Source organism: Phocoena sinus, chromosome 20 (assembly GCF_008692025.1).
Source record: "Phocoena sinus isolate mPhoSin1 chromosome 20, mPhoSin1.pri, whole genome shotgun sequence".
NCBI lineage: Eukaryota > Metazoa > Chordata > Mammalia > Artiodactyla > Phocoenidae > Phocoena > Phocoena sinus.
In genome coordinates this window covers 32,383,295-32,410,839 of record NC_045782.1, presented here as the reverse complement: position 1 = coordinate 32,410,839, position 27,545 = coordinate 32,383,295, and the positions used below count along the sequence as shown (strand labels likewise).

Here is a 27,545-nt window from a genome sequence, read left to right as displayed (position 1 = left end):
CTTAGTTGCCCCACCAGGGATCAAACCGGGCCCCCCCCCACCCTGCAGTGGAAGCGTGGAGTCTTAACCACTGGACTGCCAGGAAAGTCCCCTGTATGATGAATTTAGACGTCAATTTTTTCCTTTCACGTGATACTTTTATATTTGATTCTGGTTTTAAAAATGAAAGTTAGCCTAAGGAATCTCCAATTGGCTTTTAGGAAATGTCTATAGGTATTTTTAGCATTCCTGGCAATTTGTTATTACTGTTTCACTCTTCTAGCACTGTGGTTCTCAAATTTCAGGACTTGTTAAAATATAGATTACTGTGCCCCAACCTGTAGGTTCCAGTACAGTTTGCTAGTCTGTGGTAGAGCCCAGGTCATGCGGTTGCTGTGGCTGCTGCTGTGGTCGGGCAACCATACTTTGCGAACCACTGCTCTAGGGTTTACAGATTCTGTTGTGTTTTTGTAAACGAATAAGCTCTGATTTATAAATTACACCGAAATAATGGTGCATGTGTCGTTTTTAACACATTTAGTGATGATTCTCAAATATTTTAAAATCTTGATGTTTTATTATCTAATGTCAAAGAACATTACTGTTTACTTTTATACATCAAAGTGGTTTACAGCATATACAATTATTAATAATAAGTTTATTATTTATTTATAACCTTCTCTGAAGGCACCTCAATATCAGGACTGGGAATCATTACTCTGAATTAAAATCGTTGGTCAGGCTACAAGCTGTTTAATACTAATTTGATGTGTAGTTTTGACTTTTAAATAGCATTTTTGAAGTGACAGAATAAATATTGTTTCATTTAGTTTGGGTTTTTATTGTTGTTGTGAGCTTTGAACTATGTTTTGGTCTTTGTTAATTAGTTTGCTAGCGGTTGGCAACATCTAATCCTGACTAGTAAGGCCCTGTATCTAGAAAACTTGTACTTAATTGAGATAACACCTCCATAATTTTAATTATAAATTTAAAATTTGATAGTAGATTCACTTTCTCCCTATCAGTGTCAGCAATCAGCATATTAGAGTCCAAAACAGACATTTTGGGGTGAATTTTTTTAAGTTTTTAAAAAAATAATTAATTAATTAATTTGGTTATGCCAGGTCTTAGTTGCGGCCTATGGGCTCCTTAGTTGTGGTTTGCCAGCTTCTTAGTTGCAGCACATGTGCTCCTTAGGTGTGGCATGCAAACTCTTAGTTGTGGCATGTGTGTGGGATCTAGTTCCCTGACCAGGGGTCGAACCCGTGCCCCCTGCATTGGGAGCACGGAGTCTTAACCACTGCGCCACCAGCAAAATCCCTGGGGTGAATTTTTAACAGATGTGATTTAAAAAAAAACTCATGGGGACAAGTAAAGATTTTTTTAAACTAAAAATACTCATCTGGAGTTTGTTTTAAAGCAAGCTGTGTATGTGTGTAGTATATGTATACACGCATTTAGTTTGCCTTATATATGTATGTACATATGTAAATATACTTCATGTGTGTATACTCATATGTATATACACTTATGTAAAATTCATAGCCTCTCATAGTATAGTGTTTGGAACCAGATGATAGTTATGTAAACACCAAGTTTCAAATGACCACCACTCTCCCCAAACCCTTACCCTGCATTCTCCCCAATACTAACAACTGAAATAGCAGTATCACAACCAGCAGCTTTCACCTACTACAGAGATTTCTCCACTGATCATTATTATCTCTTGGACTTCACAAAACTGATAGATATTGGGAATGGCTTATAGTTTTTAGAGAGAACGTTCTTTGAGGAAAAGGGAACTGATTTTAATTTTTTAGGCATAGTTCCCATGATCTGGATTTTCTTTTCTTTTAGAAAGCAAAGGCCTTGAAAAAGAATAGCCAAGTAAACTAGTTCTCAAACTCTGCCTTGCTTCCAAGTGCCAGCTGTGGTGTACTAGGTCTAACCTGTGACTTTCCTCAGATACAGGTTATTATCCATAACCTGCTTTTCTCACTTACCCTTCATCTTCTCCATAGCTCTGAGAGATCATTTTGAAGGAATAATGGATGAACCTTCTTCCTTGGCCAAACCTGTGGAGCTCAACCAGCACTCCCGATTCATAATTGGTTCCGTGTCTGAAGATAACTCAGAGGATGAGATTAGCAACCTGGTGAAGCTGGACCTACTGGAGGAGAAGGAGGGCTCTCTGTCACCAGCCTCTGTCTGCTCAGATACGCTCTCTGACTTGGGGATCTCTAGCCTACAGGATGGCTTGGCCTTACACATGAGGTAAGTCAGAGAAGTTTAATGTTTTACTTATTTAATCTGTCCTGTTGGTTTCATTGATCTTGTTCTGAAAAGAGCAAGAATAATTTGAGCCAAGATTTTTTCACCTTTTTCTGTATCATTGGACTTCTTTTTTTTTTCTTTTTTTTTTTTTTTGCGGTACGCGGGCCTCTCACTGTTGTGGCCTCTCCCGTTGCGGAGCACAGGCTCTGGGCATGCAGGCTCAGCGGCCATGGCCCACGGGCCCAGCCGCTCTGCGGCATGTGGGATCCTCCCGGACTGGGGCACAAACCCGTGTCCCCTGCATCGGCAGGCGGACTCTCAACCACTGCGCCACCAGGGAAGCCCCTTTGGGTTTTTTTTTGTTTTTTTTTCATTGGATTTTTTGATAAGTGGGAAATGATGTATTTTGCCTGGAGTGCAGGTTTTGAAAGTGTCTTTTCCTAAATGTTCCTCTAAACTTTCTCCCGTTCCTCCTACATGCTAGGTCTTTTAGTGAGACCTAGCAAGTAAGAGTGAGGAATTTCAGTCTCCGTACTACTTTGACTAACACTGTTATAACTGTCTGAAGATTGATAGGACTTTTGCAGGGGTGGGCAAATTTGTAGTAATCTTTCTTTGAACTGCTTTATCATGTCAGAAAGTTATATTCTAATTCTGACAGGGCCAGTCTTTATTGAGGAACAAGGGGTTGTTGTAGAGCTCTCCTTTTTCTCTAGAAACACGATTCTCTACATGTAATTGAGAATGTCAGTAAATAGTAACACTAGATTATTCTTATTTATTGATGTTTGATTGAACAACCAGTGTGTGGACTTTTGGTCATTTGCCTTGCATTTCTTGGATTGAAAAGTCTGAATTAGTGGTTCTTGGTTTTTACTGTACATCAGAATCGCTTGGAGGACCTTAAGAAATGAGCCCCATCCCCAGAAATTCTGATTCAGGTGATATTGGCCTGGCTTGGAGCTGGGGCATTTTTTTTTTTTTTTTTTTTTTTTTTTTGGTACGCCGGCCTCTCGCTGTTGTGGTCTCTCCTGTTGCGGAGCACAAGCTCCAGAGGCGCAGGCTCAGCAGCCATGGCTCACGGGCGCAGCCGCTCCGCGGCATGTGGGATCTTCCCGGACTGGGGCACGAACCCGTGTCCCCTTCATTGGCAGGCAGACGCTCAACCACTGCGCCACCAGGGAAGCCCTGGGGCATTTTTTTTTAAAGCTATTTGAGTGAGTCTAATATACAGTCTAATATACAGGGTTGAGATTATTGGTTAGCCTAGATAAACATAAATTAGGGTGACTATCGCTCCTGTTATTATCTTGGTGCTTCTATAATTAATGGATCATAAAATAATTCAGCTCCTTTTTATACACCCAAGATACAGATTCTGTAGTAAAATCCTGTACTGGGTCTGGCTGAATGCAACTGTCCTGCCTATGGTTATCCCTGGGGATTTGGGGTCCTTGCTTCTGGAACATGAAGTAGTGAGTGTCAGTGGTCACCCCTGTTTGGCTACGTGGAGGTTGAAAGAAAAGAGTTAAGCAAGTTAATTATGTTTTACTTTTCCTAGAACTGCAATGAACCAGTGAGATAATTTAGCCTAATGCCTTTTATTTAAATAGATGAGAAAACTGAGGTCTAAAGAGGGAAAATAACTTGCCTAAAGGTAAATAGCTGGAAGACTGGAATTCAAAGTTAGATGCCCGGATTCCATTGAAGTAACTTTTCTCCCCTATTTCCCTGACCATACAAGTGTCTTAATTATATAACTAGTGCAGACAAAGTTGGTGTTTAGGAGTTAGTGAATAAAGTATTATATCTAATCTCTGGGCTAAAAAGAGGAATAGAAGTCAGTATTTAGTAGCAGGGAAAAGAGGTCAGGTTTTTATCTTTATGTAAACATTTTTTCTTACTTAATAGTTCACTTAATGATTGTCCTGAAGGCTAATACTGGGGGCGGTATCCCTGAGGTCATTTGTAAATGAGTGGAGGTTGTGACTGGTGGGATTACTTGCATTGAGAAGGCCAAGGACCAAAGATTCTAAACCTTCTGCAAGGTACTGGATAATCACACACAACGGAGAATTGTTCTCACAATGTCATGGTGCCCCTGTTGAGAAAGACCGGGTGAAATCTAAATCCTTAAAGCCACACAGCACTTGAGAAATTTGTCCAATTTGAGGCCAAGTGAAGCAGAATATCCATTCATTGGATTATGAAATTGTGAGTTTGGCAATGGTGAGATAAATACTATTATAAGAAATTCAGCTGATGATATTACAAGGCAGTTTATAGTTGCCAAATTGCAAAGTCTATGGGGTCAGTGGTATGAGCACTTGAGAATTTCTTTGCATGCCCTTCTGTTGCAAAACTCATGCCTGTAGCTTGTGGAGGAACCACGGATTGAAGTGTGATCAGCAGCCTGGGAAGGAGACAGTGCCAGTTTCTACTTGCTTCTCAGATAGCTAATGTTCCAAAATAGAACAAAGGTTCTCCATTGATACATTTCTTTTTTTTTTAAACTTCCATCACTTTTTTTTTTTTTTTTTGGCTGCATTGGGTCTTCGTTGCTGCGCACGGGCTTACTCTAGTTGTGGCGAGCAGGAGCTACTCTTTGTTGTGGCGCGTGGGCTTCTCATTGTGTTGGCTTCTCTTTTCGTGGAGCACGGGCTCTAGGCTGCCGGGCTTTAGTTAGTTGCAGCACATGGGCTCAGTAGTTGCGGCACGCCAGCCCTAGAGCGTGCGAGCTTCAGTAGTTGCGGTGCATGGGCTCAGTAGTTGTGGCTCACAGGCTCTAGAGCGTAGGCTCAGTAGTTGTGGTGCATGGGCTTTGTTGCTCTGCGGCATGTGGGATCTTCCCAGACCTGGGATCGAACCCGTGTCCCCTGCATTGGCAGGTGGATTCTTTTTTTTTTTTTAACATCTTTATTGGGGTATAATTGCTTTACAATGGTGTGTTAGTTTCTGCTTTATAACAAAGTGAATCAGTTATACATATACATATGTTCCCATATCTCTTCCCTCTTGCGTCTCCCTCCCTCCCATCCTCCCTATGGCAGGTGGATTCTTAACTACTGCACCACCAGGGAAGTCCCCATTGATTCATTTATTAAGTCACTTGTGGATATGATGTCCTTGGGGGGTAATTTAAATTGTTCCAAATTCATTTTATATATTAGAAAGGACTCTTCTGACATTTGCCACCAATTAAGTAGGTGACCACAGACAATTCATGTTACCTCTTTGGACTCATATTCCTCATCTGTGAAAATGATGATATTGATTCAGATACTCCTTTTCGCCCTTTGAACCCAAATTAAATAGAGACTGGCTGAGTTTAGGATTAGCTCCCAGAATGAATAGTCTTAATCCTTCACAGGTGATACAGATTAAAAAGGCAGGTACATTCTTAAAAGATGCTAACTGGAGGTCATCTAAAACCAAGTGAAGTAATTGCCATAGTATAGGATGAGAGTGGGCCCCTGTCTCAAGTTAGGGCTTTGTTTTAAGTGCTAAATGAGAAGTCAAGTGGGTGTGATGGATGAATAGGCAGAAAAAGAAAATAGACTTTTCCAGAGTTGGAGATGACTTGCATCACGTGTTTTTCTGGAGTGCCAGGGTAAGATTGGATTAATCACTCTCTAAGCTTTATGACCCAGACATTTGAAAATAATACCCCAAGAAAGTAGTTGTAGCTTGGTGGGAATATATAGGCATCATATGTAGGCATCATTGTAGATGACTGTGCTTTGGCTTTTTTTTTTTTTTTTTTTTGCGGTACGCGGGCCTCTCACTGTTGTGGCCTCTCCCATTGCGGAGCACAGGCTCCGGACGCGCAGGCTCAGAGGCCATGGCTCACGGGCCCAGCCGCTCCGCAGCATGTGGGATCTTCCCGGACCGGGGCACGAACCCATGTCCCCTGCATCGGCAGGCGGACTCCCAACCACTGCGCCACCAGGGAAGCCCTGGCTTTTTATTTTTAGAGAAGATCAGCTAGGGTTTGTTACCTGTATATCAGCTAGGTTGATACGTTTCTGAACCCTACTATTATTTTTTTTTTCAGTTTTCATAAAGGTTTATTTCATTATTGGTGGGTAGCGCATTTAACAGTTAAATACATTTAAATAATGTGTAAGTGACTGCACGACTGCAGCATTGGTAACTAGATAGATAACCAATTCAACTAGAAACCAGCTAACAAGTAACTCTCTAAATATTTAAAATGCAGCTCTTGTTTACATCATCCTTTGTTTTGATCACCTTCTGGGGGGCAGGGAAAGCTGGCTGGTCACACTGGAAATATATAAGGCCAAATCTTCTGATATCCATTCCCAGAGGTCTCGTTCAGCTGGATTAAGCCTCCAACTCCAGGGCAAGCCCAAGCTTGTGGCCTCCAGCATTAATGCTCTTCCCATCTACCAGAGCAGACAATGTAAGCTTCACACCAGGCCTCAGAGTCTGAGTGTAGCACACACTCCAATTAAACTAGAGTTGTTGACTTTTGCAGAAATGGAAGCAGTGGGATCCAACTGATATTTAGCTGCAATGCCAAAGCTAGTGCAGTTGGTTCCTGCAGTGCCAAAGCTACTGCAGTTGGTTCCAAGCAGTGTTTACTGAAGTGTCAAGATCTTCACATACTTTTTGATAAATTGACCCTCCAAATTCTGTCCCATCACTGATGTTAGTGTGTAGCTGGAAGTCCCCAGTCCTGTAGCCCACTGCAAAATTATTCCTTGTCAGCTTTGATTTGGCACTGTCAAAGGTCATCTGGTGCCCAGCAAGCCAGCCCTCATAACCAAAGACCGCTGAACTGTGGATTGCAGGTCCAGCAAAATCAAAGCCAACATCACAACCAAGGTTTATACACTCCCTCTTGTAAGAAGACTTGATTTTACCTCTTTTCTTTCCCGTGTTTGGTGAAAAGGTGGTATCGGATGTCAGTTTCAAACCTTGACAAATCTGGTCTTCAATAGCGATTCCTGTTCCCAGAGTGTTATCAGTGTTCCACTTTTCTGTGAAAGTCAGACCATACTCACACCATTTATATTTGGTCTCCAAGGTTCCAGTAACTTTACCAGTGTCTGTGTTAGATTAACCAGATGTTGAGAATTCCACCCCACTGCATGACTTTGTTTTCACATCTAGTTTCACCAGCCCAAAACCAAATCCTTTGTTGAAAATATCTCTGGCAGCTTTGCCAAGGTACATTGGCCTCGGGCAGTTCTGTCGGTAGACCTTGGGAAAAGGTGATCTGGTGGTCTCCTGGGGGTAGGGGGCTGAGGCAGGTCGCTCGGGCGCCACCAGGGAAGCCCATAACTAGAGAGTTTTGATGCTATTTTCTAATTAGAAATAATCTTTAAAGTTTCTCCAGTGATGCCAGTCATGGAATGCAGACAGGTAATATACCGAATTTGGGATCAGCTCCTAGATACCGTACTTCATGGTCATATTAAAATTTTCATATAGGGGCTTCCCTGGTGGCACAGTGGTTGAGAGTCCGCCTGCCGATGCAGGAGACACCGGTTCGTGCCCCGGTCCGGGAGGATCCCACCTGCCGCGGAGCGGCTAGGCCTGTGAGCCATGGCCGCTGAGCCTGCGCGTCCGGAGCCTGTGCTCCGCAATGGGAGAGGCCACAACAGTGAGAGGCCCGCGTACCGCAAAAAAAAAAAAGAAAAAAGAAAAATTTTCATAGAGAGCTGTACCGAGCTTCATCCATAAGAAATAAGGTGATTCTAACCTTAGTTAGAATCTGAGAGAATCTGGGATTGGCTCTCAGCTTCCATCCCCATTGACTGGGTCAAGAGGGAAGTTATAGCGAACAAGAATAGTAGGAGAAAGAGCTGACCTATTCCTGCTACATCCTATCCTATTTTTCACATTGTCTGTATGAATTAGCAGTCCTGTTTTCTCAGTGACTAATTAGAAAAATAATAGTAATGATTGGTAACATTATCAAGTGCTTTACTATATGCCAAACTCTCTGATGTGCTTTATGTGGAGTGTCACACTTAATCTCCACTGCAGCAAACCCACAAGGTAAGTAATATACTCTTATTACCCATTAATTTATGGATGGGGAATTTATGGATAGGGAATTACCCAGTCAGAGCACATGCTGTCAGCCACTACACTAAAACAAGAACGCTGGGTGTAATAGATAGGTTGTGTCCTCTTTGAGCAATTTTTCTCTAATTAAACGTCAGCCTTATTTAAAAGGGACAGAAGTTAGAAAATAAATATATATATATTTTTAGAATTTTATTTTTTCTGATGTGGACCTTTTTTTTTTAAAGTCTTTATTGAATTTGTTACTATTGCTTCTGTTTTATGTTTTGGTATTTTGGCCGTGAGGCATTTGGGCTCTTAGCTCCTGGACCAGGGATTGAACCTGTACCCCCTGCATTGGAAGGCAAAGTCTTAACCACTGGACTGCCAGGGAAGTCCCTGAAAATATATTTTTACATAATGCTTTATTAAAGAAGCAGTAAGGAAAATTAAAAACAAAATACTAGAAAGCAAACATAAAGTCTTGTATATCCACCACCCAGAGATAACTCCTGCTAATACCCTATTGTATAGTCTTCTGGATCCTTTTCTGTGCATAGGTGCATATGCATTTCTTGCTACTGAGATGAAATCATCTTGTATACGTTGTTTTACAGTCTCTTTTTTGTCAAAAATTTCCACTTTTATATTTCAATAAATTTTCATCTCATCTAATATGTACACCATATTCAAGTTTCTCCAGTTGACTCTAAAATCCTGTTTCATCCAATCTGGTATCAAATCCAGGACCATACGTTGTATATTATATCCCTTAAATTTCTTAATCTATTGCTACCCTCTTTTTTTTTTTGGTGACAGTGACTCGTTGAAAAGGAAGGTAGCAAATCATGAAAGTATATGGCTACTAGTGATAGTTTGGTGGCATAGAGATAAATGGAAGGAAAAATAAAGGATAATTTACCATTCCACACTTTTTATTGTTATAGCATGTGTAGCACAACAATTTGGCGTTGCACTAACGATGATATTTTCTTGGATTTTACAATCATAATGAAAGTGACCATTATAAAATATTGTATGATTTGACCAAAAGCTATGAAGAACAAGAGCTTTCTAGTTTAAGCTGTATATATTTGTGTTTGACCTGGAAAGAAACAAGGATTCTCTTTATTTTTTAGTCTCTCACTTTTAAACTCCTGAGTCTGAAGTGATTTCATTTAAATCTAGTGATGGAGGTGAAAATAAATAGCTGCAAAAGCCCTTGGAAAAGTAAAATGTGCCATACTGGTATAATATATTATTTATTATGGAGGAGTCCATTTGTGAGGTAAATTTTCATATTAGGGCTTTTGGGAATTTAGATCTGAAAGGCTTTTTTTTTTTTTTTATAACTTTTTTTTTTTGCGGTACGCGGGCCTCTCACTGTTGTGTCCTCTCCCATTGCGGAGCACAGGCTCCGGACGCGCAGGCTCAGCGGCCATGGCTCATGGGCCCAGCCGCTCCACGGCATGTGGGATCTTCCCGGACCGGGGCACGAACCCGCGTCCCCTGCATCGGCAGGCGGACTCTCAACCACTGCGCCACCAGGGAAGCCCTGAAAGGCTTTTGATTACAGCAAACATTTACTGTCAACGTTATAGTTTATATGTTGAGAATAACCATTATTGAGAGGGCAGGAAACTTCATTTCCCCTTCCTATCTTTTGGCTCTTCTCTCTCAAGCTGTAACATGGGGAATAAGGAAACTGGCTCTAGTTTTGAGTTTATATTATGGCTTTGCTTGCAGATGGGCCTGTGAGAGTGTTCTTATGTTTGGCTTTCTTAGGATTTCCCATTTAGCTTCCCTGAGCTTCCCCCCCTTCCCCCCAGCAGCTCTCCGAACTCTTTACTCTCAATACTTCTATCTTGATATTCTGAGGTTCCCAGTTGCCATGGTACCTCAGAAGTGGAGTAGACAGAGAAGGTCATTATGAGGTCTGCAAAGTGTTACTTTTTTGCTGAGGGCAACAGTTTCCTGTCTCTATCTCCCACTCATTCCTTCTTTCCATTCAGAAAACAGGAGCCGTCTCTGTCTGTGTGTGTATTATAGTCTCCAGAGTTTATTCTACAAACGTAGCTAATTGGAGGCATGAAATTACAAATGTTCTAATGTTCAGGACAGTTGCTTGAAAGTGTTTATTCCTTTTAGTACTTACAGTGTAATGCATACATTTTCCCCCTCTGTTTTTCCTGTTAATATGAATTTAAAAGTGAAGTTTGCTTTTACTACTTAATTTTTTTTAAATTATGAGATGTACGCTTATTAGAGAAAATTTGGAAATCCAAAAAGTACAAAGAAAGAAATAAAAAACAATCCAAGATATGACCATCCAGCAATAACTGCTGTTAATATTTGATATGTTTCCTTTCAGTGTTTTTTACCCCTTAAGGATAAATTTCATTAAAAAGTATATACATAGGTGATGTTGTAATGAATACACAGTTCTGTTTCCTGCTTTTTTTCCCCACATAACAATATTTTCTCATGTCCTTAAAAATCTTTCATAAACGTGACTTTTTCAGAGTGCTAAAGTAGGGTTATGCTTGTTTCTTAAGTGGCGTTCCCTACTATGGGCTCTTTGGTTTCTGAGGCAGTTTATTACTCCTTGACGACCTACTTTCTATTTTCCAAAAAGTTTTTTGACATCTATAATCTGTTGGGGGGGTCTCCTCTTCCATTCTCTTTGTCCTTATATCTTTATACCTCTTTTACTATTTTATTGTCATTTTTGTGATTTTGATAGGGAACGGTAATAAACAAATGCTCACACTTTCAACTGGTAGTCCCATTCACTTCTTAATCTAGTGCAGTTGGGTTTCTGCATTTACCATTTCTTGTAACTACTCTTAGAAAACTCTAAGCTACTTCTAAGCTACTCTTAGAAAACTGTTGAAACTACTTATGTTTTACGAACATAATCTCCCAATTCTCTTTTCTGATCCTTTCCTCTTAGGTGCTTGAACAGGCTTGTTTTTTGTTTTTATTTATTTATTTATTCATTCATTCTTGGCTGCGTTGGGTCTTTGTTGCTGTGCACGGGCTTTCTCTAGTTGCGGTGAGCAGGGGCTCCTCTTCGTTGCGGTCCACGGGCTTCTCATTTGCAGTGGCTTCTCTTGTTGCGGAGCACAGGCTCTAGGCACTCAGGCTTCAGTGGTTGTGGCGTGTGGGCTCAGTAGTTGTGGCTCGCGGGCTCTAGAGCACAGGCTCAGTAGTTGTGGTGCTCGGGCTTAGTTGCTCCGCGGCATGTAGGATCTTCCTGGACCAGGGCTCAAACCCGTGTCCCCTGCATTGGCAGGAGGATTTTTAACCTCTGCGCCACCAGGGAAGCCCTACGTATTCTTGTTGATCCTATCCCCCAATAATTCTTGAATTCGTCCCCTTCTTTCCATTGTTACTGCCATTGCTCTTGCTCTTATTTCTTATTCGGATTATGGCAATAGTATTTTAGCGCTTCTCCAGTCTCTTTCCCCTTACAGTATAAGCGCCACATGGCCATTGTCATCTCTCTAAGGTAAACTGATCATCTCACAGCACTATTCAGTGGGTCCCCATTATCCATAGGATATTTTAGTGTCTAGCCAAACACTGTGCCAGGGTCATCATGTTCTTTCTTTCTTTTTTTTTTTTTTAATTATTTTAAAAATTTATTTATTTATTTTTGGCTGTGTTGGGTATTCGTTGCTGCATGAGGGCTTTCTCTAGCTGCGGTGAGCGGGGGCTACTCTTCGTTGCGGTGTGTAGGCTTCTTATTGTGGTGGCTTCTCTTGTTGCAGAGCACGGTCTGTAGGCACGCGGCTTCAGTAGTTGTGGCTCGCGGGCTCTAGAGCACAAGCTCAGTAGTTGTGCAGCACAGGCTTAGTTGCTCCGCGGCATGTGGGATCTTCCTGGACCAGGGCTTGAACCCGTTCCCCTGCATTGGCAGGTGGATTCTTAACCACTGCACCACCAGGGAAGTCCGCTAATGTTATTTCTAATACTCACAACAGCTGTAATCATTATGATGGGCTTAATGAGATCTGTAAGGGGCCCACTAATGTCTCAGAGATGTTTGAACTGGGTTTTGAAGGATGAACAGAAAACAGACAAGACAAGCTAACAGAGATAGGTGTGTGTGTAGTAGGAAGGGTAGAGATGGTGAGGTTGACAACATGTGTAGAGGTGCCAGACTGGAAACATCCACCATATTCAGGCAGTTGTAAGACATGGAGTATCACTGGAATGTAAGGGGGACAGGGTAGTTAGAGCAGTGGAAGAAGAGGCTGGTGAGATAAAGGTCAGATGGTTAAGGATCTTGTATGTCATACTAATGTTGCAGGAAGAAGGACCCCTGCCAGGGCCCGAGAGTGGGCTCTTGTTTAACACTCGGAAGTGAATTGTCCGAGGAGACACATGTGCTGACAAAGCAAGAGACTTTCTTGGGAAGGGGTGCCCAGGTGGAGAACAGTAGGGTAAGGGAACCCAGGAGATCTGCTCTGCCACGTGGCTCGCAGTCTCGGGTTTTATGGTAATTGGGTTAGTTTCCAGTGGTCTCTGGCTAATCACTCTGACTCAGGGTCCTTCCTGGTGGTGTGGGCATCACTCAGCCAAGATGGATTCCAGCGGGAAGGATTCTGGGAGGTTGGTAGGACATACGGACTGGCGTCTCCTCTCTCCTTTTGACCTTTCCCAAATTCTTCCAGTTGCTGGTAGCTTGTTAGTTCTGCGTTCCTTAGCAGGACCTCCTGTTGCAAGTGGCTACTATCTTGCCTGGCCAGGGTGGGTGGTTTCAGTCACTAACACTAAGACATATACAAGATGGAAAACATGGGGACTTCCCTGGTGGCACATTGGTTAAGAATCCACCTGCCAATGCAGGGGACATAGGTTCGAGCCCTGGTCTGGGAAGATCCCACATGCCATGGAGCAACTAAGCCCGTGTGCCACAACTACTGAAGCCCATGCACCTAGAGCCCATGCTCTGCAACAAGAGAAGCCCATGCACCACAAAAAAAAAAAAAAAAAGATGGAAAACAGTATTTAGGTTTGGCTGTACAACAGAATCATCTGCAGAGCTTTATTCCTGAGCCCTGTCTCAGACTGATTAAATTACAGTCTCTGGTTATTCTGCTACTCTCCAGGTGAGTCTGATCTGAAACCTGAGCTGAGAATCACTTTTTCAGAGTTTAGAGCAATGCCTGGCATATAGTATATGCTTAATAAATGTTTGTTGCATTGAAATTAAAGTTGTGCAAGTAGATTTGATCACTGTGAGGAAGAGTATATAGGTAGGAGGGAAATGTATCTTAAGGAAATGTCTACCTTCAGATGGAAGAAAGGGGAAAAAGGAGACAGGAAATGATCGGTGAGGTAGAAGGAGAACCAAGAAAACCAGAGGAAAGATTATTTAAAGGTAGAAGGTGTGACATGGAGTGGTGAATAGAGATGAAAGATGAAGAAAAAGCACTGGAGTTAGGGGTAGGAGAAGCCTGAGGTGAACAGCTTTAAGTAGATGGCAAGAGATAAAGTAGTGAACAAATGGTGAAAGAACAGGAATTTCAACAGTTCACCTCTTAAGAAGTTGATGGCAAGGAAGAAAGTACAATAATTACTTAAGGGCATTATAGGATCTGCTCACTTGCTGCCTCTCCCACCCCTCTCCTCCCTCTCCCCCTTCCACTACTCCCCCCACCCCTCTTTTGTCTCCTCCCCCAAGCTCTCTCAGGTTTTCTTATTGGAATGCCCTTCTCCTGACTGTTGAAATTCCTTTCATACTTTGGGGTCCTCACGTTTTAAGGTCCTTCTCAAATGCTGGCTGTGCTGTGAAATTCTTGTTCTTTCTCCTATTTTGTAGTTCTTTTCTGGACATTTGGCCTTCCATTTTTTTCCCACAACAACAGTTTCATTCTTTTCCATTGTCCTTAAACCAGCAGTCTCCCTTTCTGCTAGTCCCTGCCTCCTCTAGACACACTTTCAGTTCATAACTTTGCCTCATCTTTCATGGAGAAAATAGAAACTGTCAGACCAGAAATTCTTCCTCCCAACACTTAATTTTAAGCTTACTTGTATCTGTACTCATATTCTTATCTTTGTCATTGATTTTTAGTTTAATCCATTGTATTCAGAGGATATACTCTATGTAATTTCAAATTTTTGAAATTTGTTTATACTTTATGGCTTAGCATATGGTCTACTTTGGTAACTTCTTTTTGTTTGGTTTGGTTTGTTTTCGTTTTTTGGATTTTTTTTTTGGCTGCGCCGTGTGGCTTGCAGGATCTTAGTTCCCTGACCAGGGATCGAACCTGAGCCCTCAGCAGTGAAAACGCTGAGTCCTAACCACTGGACTGCCAGGGAGTTCTCTGGTAAAGTTTTATAAACACTTGCAAAGAATGTGTATTTTGTATTTGTTGGTTATAAAATTCTATACATGTCAGTTAAGTTGAGTTTTTCAATTGTGTTGTTTTTCTGTATCCTTGATGTTTTTTGCCTAATTGTTCTCAGTTGCTGAAAGAGGAATATTAATTAATCTCACTGTCAGAATCCTGAATCCTATAAATCAATGAGAAAAAGATATTTCAATGTCTTATGAAGACATTCAACCCAATAGAAATATAAGGAAAAGACTTGAACTTCACAAAAGAAGATGCCTGGACGGCAAATAAGCTTATGAAAATAAGCTGTTTAATATCATTGATCATCAGGGATTTGCAGATTAAAAATCACTATGAATTAATTGCCATCCCAACCAAAAAGGCCAAAATTAAAAGACTGACAATGTCAAGTGTTAGCAAGGGTGTACGACACATGGAAGTCCCATACATAGCTAATGGGAATAAACGTAGGCACAACCACTTTAGAAAAGTATTTGGGCAGTATCTTTTACAGCCGTAAACATACATATACTCTGTCAACAAGCAAGTCCTTTCCTTGCTATTTACCCAAAAGAAATGAGTGCATTTGTCCACCAAAAACCAAGTTCAAGTATAGTCAAAATTCATAAAAAAACAGAATGTCCACCAATAGAATAAATAAATCATGCAGTAGTCACACAATGGAATGCTACATGCAATGAAAATGAACAAACTACTGCTATGCCACAACATGGATGAATTTCATGGACATAATATTGATCAAATACATACAGTACGGCACTATACATATGGAGTTCAAAAACAGGCAAAACTGATTGATGGTGATAGAGTTCAGAATAGTGTTTACATTGGGGAAGATATTGACTGGAAAGGAAGCACACTGGAGCTTTCTGAGACTGTGGAAATAATTGGTATCTTAATGGAGTGGTTGATTATGTGCATATGTACATATGTAAAATTAATTGAGTGTATAATTAAGACTTTGCACTTTATTGTATGAAATTACATCTCAAAAAGTAGATAAAACAGGCAGGACTTCCAGCTATAACTTAGTGAGGAGATGAACAAATCCTTAATCCCAAAAAGCAGCTACGAAGCTTGACAAAACCATTTCAGCCTTAAAATCAACTATAAGACATACAACAGTCTGAGAGAAGTTTATATTTGAAAAACTGCTGAAATTCAATAAGAACAGTAGGAGTCTGTGGTGTTCTTGTCAGGACTTTTCCCATTCCCTTCCCTCAGCTTGGTTGGCATGGAGGTTTTGCCACTGTGGGTATGCCATAAGGGCTGGAGTTTTTGATGCTGCAGTTGAAGGGAGCATACTCCTTTTGGGTAGTGGATGATGCCCATGCTCCCCAGTGGCATTGTCAGTAGAAGTGACCATCTGGCAGGGGATGAGAGAGGTGGGCCAACCACTCTACTAGCATGAGGTGTGTTTGTGGTTGGGGTGAGCATATTGCTGGTTGAGCCTGCGTGCCTGCACAGAGTGGACATGACAGGGCTCAGCAGAAAGTTAAAGCCAGGACATACTTGAAAATGTCCTGACCTTTGAATGTGGTACCCTGCCTTACACACAGACACATAAACGGAGTACAAAAGCCTTACTGGCCTCAGGTGTTTGGGTATAACCCCTGCCTAATCACTGGCTGACATTTAAGTTTTGCAGACATAGAGGTAACACCTTAGGAAGGAGGTTGAAACATAAAAGCACATGATAAGAAGAAATTGAGCTGAGGCATCAGTGATTGTACACTTTGGGGGAGAGAGATTTCACAGATTTAGCCCAGGCAAATTATTAAGCCAAGAAAGAAAAACAAACAAGCAAGCATTAGTAACAACAACAATCTTCATGGGTAAAAGAAATCAGAATCCAGAGTTGATACAATAAATTGTTTAATATGTTAAGTTTTCAACAAAAGAATCATGAGACGTGAAAAGAAATAGGAAAGTTAGCCCATATTTAGGAAAAAAGTCAATATAGACTGTCTCTGAGTGTCTAGATGCTGGATTAGCAGACAAAGTCTTCAAATCAGGTATCATAAATGTATTCAACGAACCAAAAGAAAGCATGTTTAAAGAATTTTTTAAAAGTATGACAACAATGAATCAATAAATAATATTTTCAGTAAGGAGAGAGAAATTTAAAAGAAGCAAATGTCACCAAAGAGGATATACAGATGGCAAATAAAGATGTGAAGAGATGTTTAAAATCACTAGCTATTAGGGAAGTGCAAATTAAGACAGTAAGTATTACTATACAACTGTCAGAGTGCCTAAAATAAAAACTAGTGACAACACCAAATGTTTGCAAGAATGTGGAGTAATTGGAAAACTTGTACATAGTTGGTGGGAATGTAAATGATACAGCCAGTCTGGAAAATAATTTGGAAATTTCTTATAAAACTAAATATTTACCATATGTTCCAACAATTCCATTCCTAGTTACATACCCATAAGAAATGAAAGCATATGTTCGCATAAAAACTTGTACATGAATGTCCATAGCAACATTATTCATAATAACTATAAAGTGGAAATAACCCAGTATCCATCAACTGATAAATGGATAAACAAAATGTGGTATGGCCATACAGTGGAAAATTATTTGGCCATAAAGAGAAATGAAGTATGGATACATGCTACAACATTGAAAACATTATGCTAAGTGAAAGAAGCCACATATGATATCATTCCATTTATATGAAATATCTAGAATAGGCAAATCTATAAAGACAGAAAGTAGATTAGTCATTGCCTAGGACTGGGGAGGGGTTTGGGGGAAATAGGGAGTGCCTGCTACTGAGTACAGGGTTTCTTTTGGGGGTAATGAAAATGTTCTAAAATTGATTGTGATGATGGTTCACAGCCATGTGAATATAATAAAAACCATTGAATTATATACTTTAAATGGCTGAAATATATGGTATGTGAATTATGTCTCAATAAAGTTGTTAAGGATTTTAAAATGAGATTAGCAAGGTCACAGGCTACAGGATCCATATACAAAAATTAGTTGTATTTCTGCATACTAGCTAGCAATGAACAAGCAAAAAATTAAATTAAAATAGTTTTATTCACTATGGCAATGAAAATAATAAAATGCTTAGGAATAAATTCAACCAAAAAAAGTATAAGACTTGTCCATTAGAAATTATATTACTGGGACTTCCCTCGTGGTCCAGTGGTTAAGAATCTGTCTTGTAATGCAGCAGATGCTGGTTCGATCCCTGGTCGGGGAACTAAGATCCCACATGCCACGGGGCAACTAAGCCTGGGCGCCGCAACTACAGAGCCCACGTGCCACAACTAGAGAGAAGCCTGCACACTGCAATGAAGCAAAAAGGCTGTGCACTGCAACTAAGACCCAACACAGCCAAAAAATAAAAATAAAAATAAATTATATTACATTGCTGAGAGAAATTGAAGAAACTTAAAGTCTAAATACAGGCATACCTTGTTTTATTGCACTCGCTTTATTGCACTTCACAGATAATTGCATTTTACATATTGAAGGTTTGTGGCAACCCTGCATTGTCAGATGATGGTTAGCATTTTTTAGCAATAAAATCTTTTAAAATTAAGGTATGTACATTTTTTGGTAGACATAATGTTATTATTGAACACTTAGTAGACTATAGTATAGAGTAAACCTAACTTTTCCATGCATTGGGAAACCAAAAAATCCATGTGACTTGCTTTATTGCGATATTCACTTTATTGTGGTGGTGAATTGTGGAACCAAACCTGCAATATCTATGAGGTATGCCTATAAATGGAGAGACAGTCCATGTTTGGGAATTGGAAAACTCAATATTGTCAAAATGGTGATTTTCCCTAAATTGATCTTTAAATTCACAGTCCATGTCAAAATCCTAGGAGGATTTGTTTTTTCTTTCTAGAATTTGCCAAACTCATCCTAAAATTTACATGGAAACCCAAAGGACCTAGAATAGACAAAACAATTACGGAAAAGGAAAGCAAAGTTGGAAGACTTACACTACCTGATTTCAAAAACTGACTGTAAAGCCACAGTTATCAAGGCTGTGTGGCGTTGTTACAGGGATAGGCATATAGATCAGTGAATCACAATTAGGAGTCCACAGCTAAATCTATTTATATATATGGTCAGTTGATTTTCAAAAGAGGTACATCCTTGATTCAAGATTTCTTTGTTTGGAAAAGCCCCAGTGTAAAACAGTTTCTCACAGTGCGTGCTGCAGTGTAACTCAGACTGCCTTGCAGTCAGGCTAGCTAATGCATCACAGTCTGCCGGATAAACTGCTACGTCATCCTTGGTGCTTGGCATGTTACAATGTTGGGATCAGTGTGGGCTTCTAGTTGGATTTTGTGCCAGGTACGTGTCTACTTTGGACACTCTCTTTTCATGTTAGATTAAAATGAGGATGCTTTGAATTTGGAGGAATGAATGTGGCTTTTTCTTTCTTTTGTTCTAATATTACAGGAGGATTGGGAGCAGCATCCATAAAAGATTAGAAACACTAGCTTTGTTTTGGATCTGGGTGTGCTGTGTTAGTGTTTGGTTGTTTTAGAAAGATCCCTTTGGTGAAAAGGAAGCACAAACTTGATTACTGAGAGTGACTCTGGTATATTTTCTGATATAATCAAGTGCAAAATGGCCTGCTTTATTCTATATGCAATGCTTTGCTTTTTGAATGTTGAACTTATATAACAAAGGCAGAGAGTGATTCTCTTTTGGGAACTGCCTACATCTGGCAGTTAGATGTGTGTAAAATTGAGCTGCTTCTACATCTGTGGTCACTGTAATTGTTCTGAACAAAGGCTTCAGTGCTCTGTTTTTTGAGACATGTTATCCTGAAGAGACATAAAGATAGGAGGACTCCTCTGCATCAGCTTCTTTAAAGGAGGAAGCAAACTTGACTGACTTTATCAGACGTTAACATAGCATGGAAGGAATGATGCAGAGTGGTACAGGCCAGAAACCAATCCAGGACTTCCATTTTTTATTATGCCTAATAGTCATATTGAGCGAGTGTCCTGATTGAGTCTTTTCACCTTGGGTCACCTGAATGTCCTAAGATCAAGGTTTGTCTTAATAATTTATCTTCTATTTGATTTTTCATCTTTCATCTGTGTTCCAGGTCATTTGTGTACTTCTATTTTGGAGGGTTTCCCTGGAAGGTTAATAGGTTCTCAGCATAGTTGGCATTAGATAAGAATTAACCATTTGTATTCAACATTTTGGTGAGAAAGAATTTTTCTGTGGTGCATGAATCAGGTTAGATATGACTCTGGTGGATTATACCATTCCTAATGACTTATCTCAGGAAATTGTGATTCTGTAGATTCTAGCTGTTGCAGTCTTTTCTGCCATTACAAGGGAGCAATATCCTGAGCAATATCTACTTAATTAAAAGCTAAAACAGGACTGTGTTACTGTATAACATTCAGCCACCATTTATTTATTTAAGTGATTTGTCTATCTGTGGCAAATTTGCTTGCATAGCAATAGATGTGTCCCAGTAGTTTTTTAGGCAGGGTTTTTCTTCCCTGCTTAAACTGGATTAGACCTCTGTGTCTAAAATATTTTTCTGGGCCCCTTTTCCTTTCAGGGATTTTATCCACATCTTCTCCTTATCCCATTTGTACCAGCTCCAGTCTTAATTCTCAAATTTTAGTGAATAAAATCTTAGATTTTGTTGTTTTTTAAAAAGGTGTGGGTGTGTCTGTGTGTGTGTGTGTGTGTGTGTGTGTGTGTGTGTGTGTGTGTGTGTGGACACCACTGCTGTGGCCTGAGAATTAGAGTTGTGACTCCCACATTATTCAGAGTTCCTCAGTAGTGGCATGTTTCGTCCTTTTGACTGGCTTTCTTTCTCTCCTGACCTGCTCTCCCCGCTCTTGGAGTCTGAAAATCAGTATTATTTGTTTTGATTGGATCTCAGAAATTACCTACTTAGGCTGTGCTGTCCTCCTCCCTCTGGATTTCCTGACCCCATTACTTTCTTGGCATAGTTGTCCTTGTAAACTTTGTCTTCTTTTTGCCCTGGGCCCTCCCTGTCATGTGCTCCTGGCAGCCTGGAGGGGCCGTGGAGCTTTTCTCTGGTGACTGTCAGAAGAAAGTGACTGTTGTTGAAACACGTTTGCTGCGGCTAAGGCAGAGCTGCTGAGATCTACTTTCTAGTTATACAAGCTTTTATATTTCTCCCCCTTTCCTCTCGGTCCCCTTGGGAAATCAACTAATTCTGTGTGTGGGCCCAGTGTAGGGAGAAAATGCAAACAGGAGGGGAAGTATGGAAATTGGGGACAAAGTACACAAAAAGACTGTAGCTTGAGGCCATCAGGAATACTCTACTCTGACTGAAGCAGGGCCAAGAAGTAGGCACAGTATGTCTTGTCCTCCTGGGTTTTAAGCACCTGCAGCAGGAGGACAAACTCCGGCTTGTGTTTACAAGGCCGACATCTGAAGAAAAAGCCTCCCTTCCTTTGCCATCTTGATATGGAGGGTTCTGCGGAGGAAAATAAGGAGATGAGATATTACATGCTTCGAAGGTAAGTTTTAGAGTGCCGTATCTGGGCAATATATACCTTTAAAAAACAATAAGACATTGACAGCTAAGCCCTGGAATTTATGGGCAATCTGATTTGATGATTTTCTTGTGTCTATAGGAAACTTTTTTTTTTTTTTTTTAAGGAAATGAATTAAAACGCTCATATTTGCTCCTGGATTTCTAAACCTTTATTTTACACTCAGAATTTGAACCAAAGATACCCGAGACCATGTGTGACATTGTAACTGCGTTGAAAACAAGCACCCGTGCACAGACCTTGCTGTGTGCTGGTCTTTCGTTAAGGAATCTCACGTAGTCTGTGCCAAAATTGCTCACTGTTCTTGGCTGGTTTTTCAAGAGTGACGTCTCTTCATCTATTTTGAAGGAAAATATCAATTCTGTGTGGTAGGTAGCATCCTGTTGAAGGTAGTTTTGCAGAAAACTTTTTTAGACTCTGTCTCTTGGACCAGGAAAGGTGGCTGCTGTCATTGTCCCGGCGTGTGACAGTAGGCAGCCAGACTGGAGGTTTTGAGAGTGCCAAGCTCTCCTATCCCGAATCTTTCTTCTTCCTGCTGTTAGAACTCACGCTGAAGAGGCAATGAGTCAGGCCTTCTTCAGAACTCTTGCAGGTCTGTGCCTCTCCAGCAGAGGGTCGACATAAAAGACCTGAATGATTTGCTGGATGGCAGTCATTAAGGGTCGCTTGCTTGTATTTGCAAACTGGAGTTTTTATTTTGATAAAAATTACCTGAAAATTAAATAGACCCTGGAAAATATAGAAACAAATGAAAAACACTGATTTGGCAAAATGTGTCTTTAAAACAGTCATCCTTTCCTTTTCCTTTTTACTTGACCTCTTCCATCCTTTGGGGGATAAACCAAGCAAATCTTCCACTGAGAGTCAAATAAGTAAAAAACAACTGGTATATTTTACATATACATATTATATATTGTTTTATATATAATATATACTTATATATTTTGTATATTTTAATATATATACAATAAAATGATTTATATATGTATAAATATATATATAACTTTGGTTTATTATTTTATATATGTAAAACAAACATATACAAACAGAATACACATACACATATATATATTAATTACACACACATACACAGTTTTATTTTGTTTTTCTTGGTTAAATACAATAGGTGATCTGTCCATTTTTTTCAAGGAGACATCCCTCCTGGAGCAGTCTGTCCTCCAATTTGAACAATCATGTAAAGAATTCCCTTCTCTTCTGTGTTGGATCCTCTATTTCTTGCATTCCTTGTCTTCCTTTATCTTGGTTTATTTCATCTTTTGGGAAGACAACATTCTCTGGTAGCTTCCTGAGAACAGCTAGGTGAGAGGTAAAGATTTTGAGATCTTTTCTATCTTTCCACTTGATCCTCTTGTTTTTAGCATGGTGCCTAACTTCTGAACATGGCTATATGAAGGATCCCATCTACTTTTTTTTAATCTTTTTAAAAATAAAATTATTTTTGGCTGCATTGGGTCTTTGTTGTTGCACGCAGGCTTTCTCTCGTTGTAGTGAGAGGGGGCTACTCTTTGTTGCGGTGCGCGGGCTTCTCATTGCGGTGGGTTCTCTCGTTGTGGAGCACGAGCTCTAGGCGTGTGAGCTTCAGTAGTTGTGGCACGCAGGCTCAGTAGTTGTGGCTCACAGGCTCTAGAGCACAGGCTCAGTAGTTGTGGCACATAGGCTTAGTTGCTCCGCAGCATGTGGGATCTTCCCAGACCAGGGATTGAACTTGTGTCCCCTGCATTGGCAGGCGGATTCTTAACCACTGTACCACCAGGGAAGTCCTCATCCCATCATTAAAAGTAAGGTATATTTCTGTTTTTCTCACCTCTTTGATTACAAGTGACCCTCAGGGCATTCCTTTGTTATCTCTAAACTATTGATTAAAACGTATGAACAATCCCTTTCCCACCTTAATTTTATCGATAAAGATTTTGCTTCCCTTTTTGTCTTATACTCAGGCATCTCCTTATTTATCCTAGGTTTATATCTTCTCTGTCTCTCTCACCCTAAGAAACTGAAAGTTGATCTCTGGGGAGTGTGTGTGTGTGTGTGTGTGTGTGTGTGTGTGTGTGTGTGTTTAATCTCAGTGTATAGAATTATATAACCATAATTTTTGGTTCAAGACATACTCATTTGTCCATGTGTAACCCACTATTTTTTATTTATTTGGTTACTTATTTAGTAATTTTAAAAATAGTGTAAAAAGGAATTTGAAAACCCACCACTTAAAGGTTGATCCTTGGCCATCACCTACATCTTTCTAACCGTATGGTCTCTCCTCCATAAACCTTCTCCCTGCTTTCCCCACCCAGGTAGTCATTTCCCTTAATCACAAGTTCATCACATTATTTTGTTTCTCTGTTTACATAGTTTTTTTTGTGTCTATATGTATGTCTTAAAACTATGTATATTTTAGTTTTTAACTTTATGATCTGTTTTTTGTTTTGTTTTGTTTTGGTTTTTTTTGCGGTACACGGGCCTCTCACTGTTGTGGCCTCTCCCGTTGTGGAGCACAGGCTCCGGACACGCAGGCTTATCGGCCATGGCTCACGGGCCTAGCCACTCCACGACATGTGGGATATTCCCAGACCGGGGCACGAACCCGTGTCCCCTACAACGGCAGGCGGACTCTCAATCGCTGCGCCACCAGGGAAGCCCTTTATGATCTGTTTTTAATTTTATAATCTCTATATAATATTTGGGAGCTTCTTATATATTAATCATATATCTATACACTTGACTAAGGCCTCCTATTATTTCTAATAATTTGTGGAATCTTTTGTTTTCTATGTAAATTACATCATTCACAAATAAATATAATTTAACTTCCTCCTTGGCAACCCTCAGGTCTCTAATGTACTTATTAATTTTTTTATTTTATTGCACTTGCTAGGAAATCTAACAGTTTTACATTTACATTTCTAAAATTAAACCATCCTTGCTTACCTGGGACAAACTCAAGTTGGTTGTGGAGTAACCTACTTTTTAACTAATATTTTGCCTATCCTTGACCCAACACCTATTTAGAATATCGTCTTTAGGAATTTTGCAACTGTGGTCATGAGTAAAGCGGCCCTGGACTTCCCTTTCATGTAACATCTTTGTCTGGTACTGGTATCAGTATTACTCTAACTGGGGAGTTGTACTTCTTTTTCTACTGTCTGGAAGTTTGATAGGCTACGATTCTTGAAAGTTCAGTAGAACTTGCCTTTTAAAACCATCTGGGGCTTCCCTGGTGGCGCAGTGATTAAGAATCCACCTGCCAATGCAGGAGACACGAGTTCGAGCCCTGGTCTGGGAAGATCCCACATGCCGCGGAGCAACTAAGCCCGTGCACCGCAACTACTGAGCCTGCGCTCTAGAGCCTTCGAGCCACAGCTACTGAAGCCCACAGGCCTAGAGCCCATGCTCGGCAACAAGAGAAGCCACCACAATGAGAAGCCTGCGCACCCCAACAGAGTAAACCCCGTTCGCTGCAACTAGAGAAAGCCTGCACACAGCAACAAAGACCCAACGCAGCCAAAAATAAATAAATAAGTAAATAAGTAAGTAAGTAAATAAATAAAAAAAATAAAAATAAAACCATCTGGACCTGGTATTTCTTTGTGGGAAGGTTTTAATCATACTCTTTTATTTTGAAGAGAGAAATTACTTGAGTGCAAGGTTAAAGTGTAGGAGAAAGGAAGAAAAAATAGAAATAGAAGAAAGCAGCTGTCTGTTAAATAGTGTATAAAGGATTTTATTTACTATATCCATTATCTCATTTAGTCCTCAAAACACCCTTTCAGAAGGTCTATCAGTGCTATGAGTCAAGGTCCATTCAGGGAAAGAGAAACTGCATTAGGTATTATAAACAAAAGACATTCAATTGTGAAAATTGGTTACTTGGGTGTTAGAAGAATAAAAGAACAAAAAAGACATGCTGAGGTAACCCAAGGTTAATATCTGCAGGAAGCAGCTACCACCCCTCGGGAAGAGGTAGTATTCCCAGAACCTACAAGCTTGGAGAGGGCCCAAGGTGCTTGGAGAGGGGCTGGTGCTTGGATCTCTGGGAGTAAGCTTTGAGTAGCTGGTTCTCAGATCCCTGAGGAGGAGGCCTGGCCTGACAGGTGATTGATAGGCCCAGGCCGGGTAGCCCAGAGGATGAGTGAGCATGGCAGGGCTGGTACTCTGACAGCCAAGGAGCCACAACCCACTGCTCCTTGTCCTTCTAAGGGAATACATCACGGCTATTCCTGAATGCTGAAAGATGCTAGAGACTGGAATTAACTCTGTTTTCCTGTGGAGCAATGCTGATAATAGCTGGAAAATAAGAAGAAAATCCCTTTCTCTCTCTTTTTTTTTTTTCTTAAACCCTTCTGCCTTCCTATAGGCGGAATCAAACAAGTTTGCATGGTGTTAAGCCCTGTTGTCATAGAGCAGAGCATAAAAGGGTGGGCTTGCAGCTGAGAGACAATAGCTAAAAACCTAGAACAGTGAATACCATACATATTTACAAAGAGAAAAGTGAAGCTTAGCAAGTTTAAGTTATTCGGTGAAGATCTGGAATTTAAAGCAGGCCTGTGCTGTTTCCACCACTATCTAATCTAAAACACCATTGATTGTTAGAGGCACCATTATTGAATGTACCACTGAGAAAAAAAATTCTGCCAGTTAAATAAAGCACACCATCAGTTGTAAGATACATACCAATTTCAGAGATTTTAAAAAGCTAAAAAAAGAAGTGTTATCTTAAGATCAATGAAATATGGTTTATAAATAAATTGCCTTGTAAATGCCTTGTAAATAAATTGTTTTTGGAGTTGTTGATTTTGAAACGTCTATGGAATATCCAAGTAAAACATTTAGTAGGCAGTTAAAAATGTGGAGTTACAGCTCATAAGAAAAATGGAGGTTAGAGATACAGAGGTGAAGGTCATCTGTGTGTCAGAATCATAATCCAGAAACAGGTTTGCTAACTGTTGTGGGTTGTTTTTTTAACTTTTAACAGTCACTCTGAGTCTATTATTTATACCATCTCATTTTAGTCTGTTCTTTGCCTTATCTCTTTATGATGGCATCTGTTGGTAAACCTTAATATTGTCTTTTATTATTCAGGAACACTTATTTTTTTTCTTAAATTTCCACAAGCAAAGATCATTTTCTTTTCTCTCTTCTCTATAAAAAGTATGTGGTCTGCTACCATGCAGTCTTCACAAGGGTGCAATTGGAAGTGCTCTTATAAGTCCGATAGTGAAAAGTAGGTCTCCAGGGGAGATAGATGATGTGAAGAAATCTTATCTGTAGATTTTCATGATTTCTCTATTTTTACAGGTCCAGCATGTCTGGTTTGCACCTAGTAAAGCAAGGTCGAGACCGAAAGAAAATAGACTCACAGCGAGATTTCACTGTAGCCTCTCCAGCAGAATTTGTTACTCGTTTTGGTGGGAATAAAGTGATTGAGAAGGTAAGTTATAACCTGCTAAATTATTTTTTCAAAAGCACATGAGATTTAATGCCTAGATTTGTTGTCTAGATTTGCTCAAAACCGATATTTAAATTGAATTTCTGAGACTGCAGAATTATCCTTTCTGCCTCCCTAGCATCCTATTAAATAATTTCACTATTTTCTGTAATATGTATTTACCACTGACAGTTTAGTCATAACTAAGTAAGAAGATGAGGCAGCACCCATAAAGCGCTTTTAGAAAGATCTTGCGGTTTTTATGGGGTTGAGTTGCACTGATCTGAGAGGGTATGAGAAATTGATTAGCTTGTGGGGTGGTGGTGAGGAGGTAACATGTCCTAACACTGGGTTTAGAGCTAAGGGAACGGAGAGAGTTCCAGAACAGAAGGCTTCAACAAATTTGATACAGTGTAACCTACTGAGTTCCGCCAGGAATTTGAGATGTTTAGAGGGAATATACCACATGAAATACTTAAAGAGATTACAGGTGTTTTGAAATGTTGTGAGTTAATCTGTGTCACTTTTATCTAAACCATATTGGAGCTGAGAGAATGACTTGGTTGAAATAGCTTGCAGTGATTAAAAGATTAAAGGATGGGGACCTATATTCTTTGTCCTAAAAGTGTTGCTTTAGCGGTGCACTCCTGTTAGTCTTCCAATGAGTAGAGATTACGTGTCTCCCAACCTATGTTATCCTCAGGGTGATGATTGCAAGACAGGCAAGGAGGTGAAAGGTTTGTTTAACAGAGAAGTCTCAGGATCACTGATCCTTCTACGCTTTTTCTTGTGACCGTTCTTTCTGGGGTGGTCTGCACAATTCTAAGGCATTTGGATTCAGCATTTTGGAGAGAGGTGGTGGTTAGTATAGGCATTCTTATACATGTTCAGGACTCTGT

The 27,545-nt window shown here is 40.2% G+C and overlaps 1 protein-coding gene and 1 pseudogene across 4 annotated transcripts in view; one reads left to right on the top strand and one right to left on the bottom strand.

Moving 5' to 3' along the window:
• The window catches only part of ACACA (acetyl-CoA carboxylase alpha), a 234,806-nt gene that overhangs the window by 20,804 nt on the left and 186,457 nt on the right, over positions 1-27,545 (top strand). For 3 of the 4 annotated variants that reach the window (XM_032617795.1, XM_032617792.1, XM_032617791.1), the window contains exons 3-4: positions 2,001-2,253; positions 26,517-26,649. In XM_032617795.1, coding sequence (XP_032473686.1) covers positions 2,027-2,253; positions 26,517-26,649 — 360 coding nt within the window. In that variant the 5' untranslated portion in view covers positions 2,001-2,026. Of the gene's footprint in view, positions 1-2,000; positions 2,254-20,757; positions 21,168-26,516; positions 26,650-27,545 lie in introns of those variants that run through there. The other variant, XM_032617793.1, reaches the window with a different exon arrangement.
• LOC116745391 lies at positions 6,598-7,452 on the bottom strand (annotated as a pseudogene).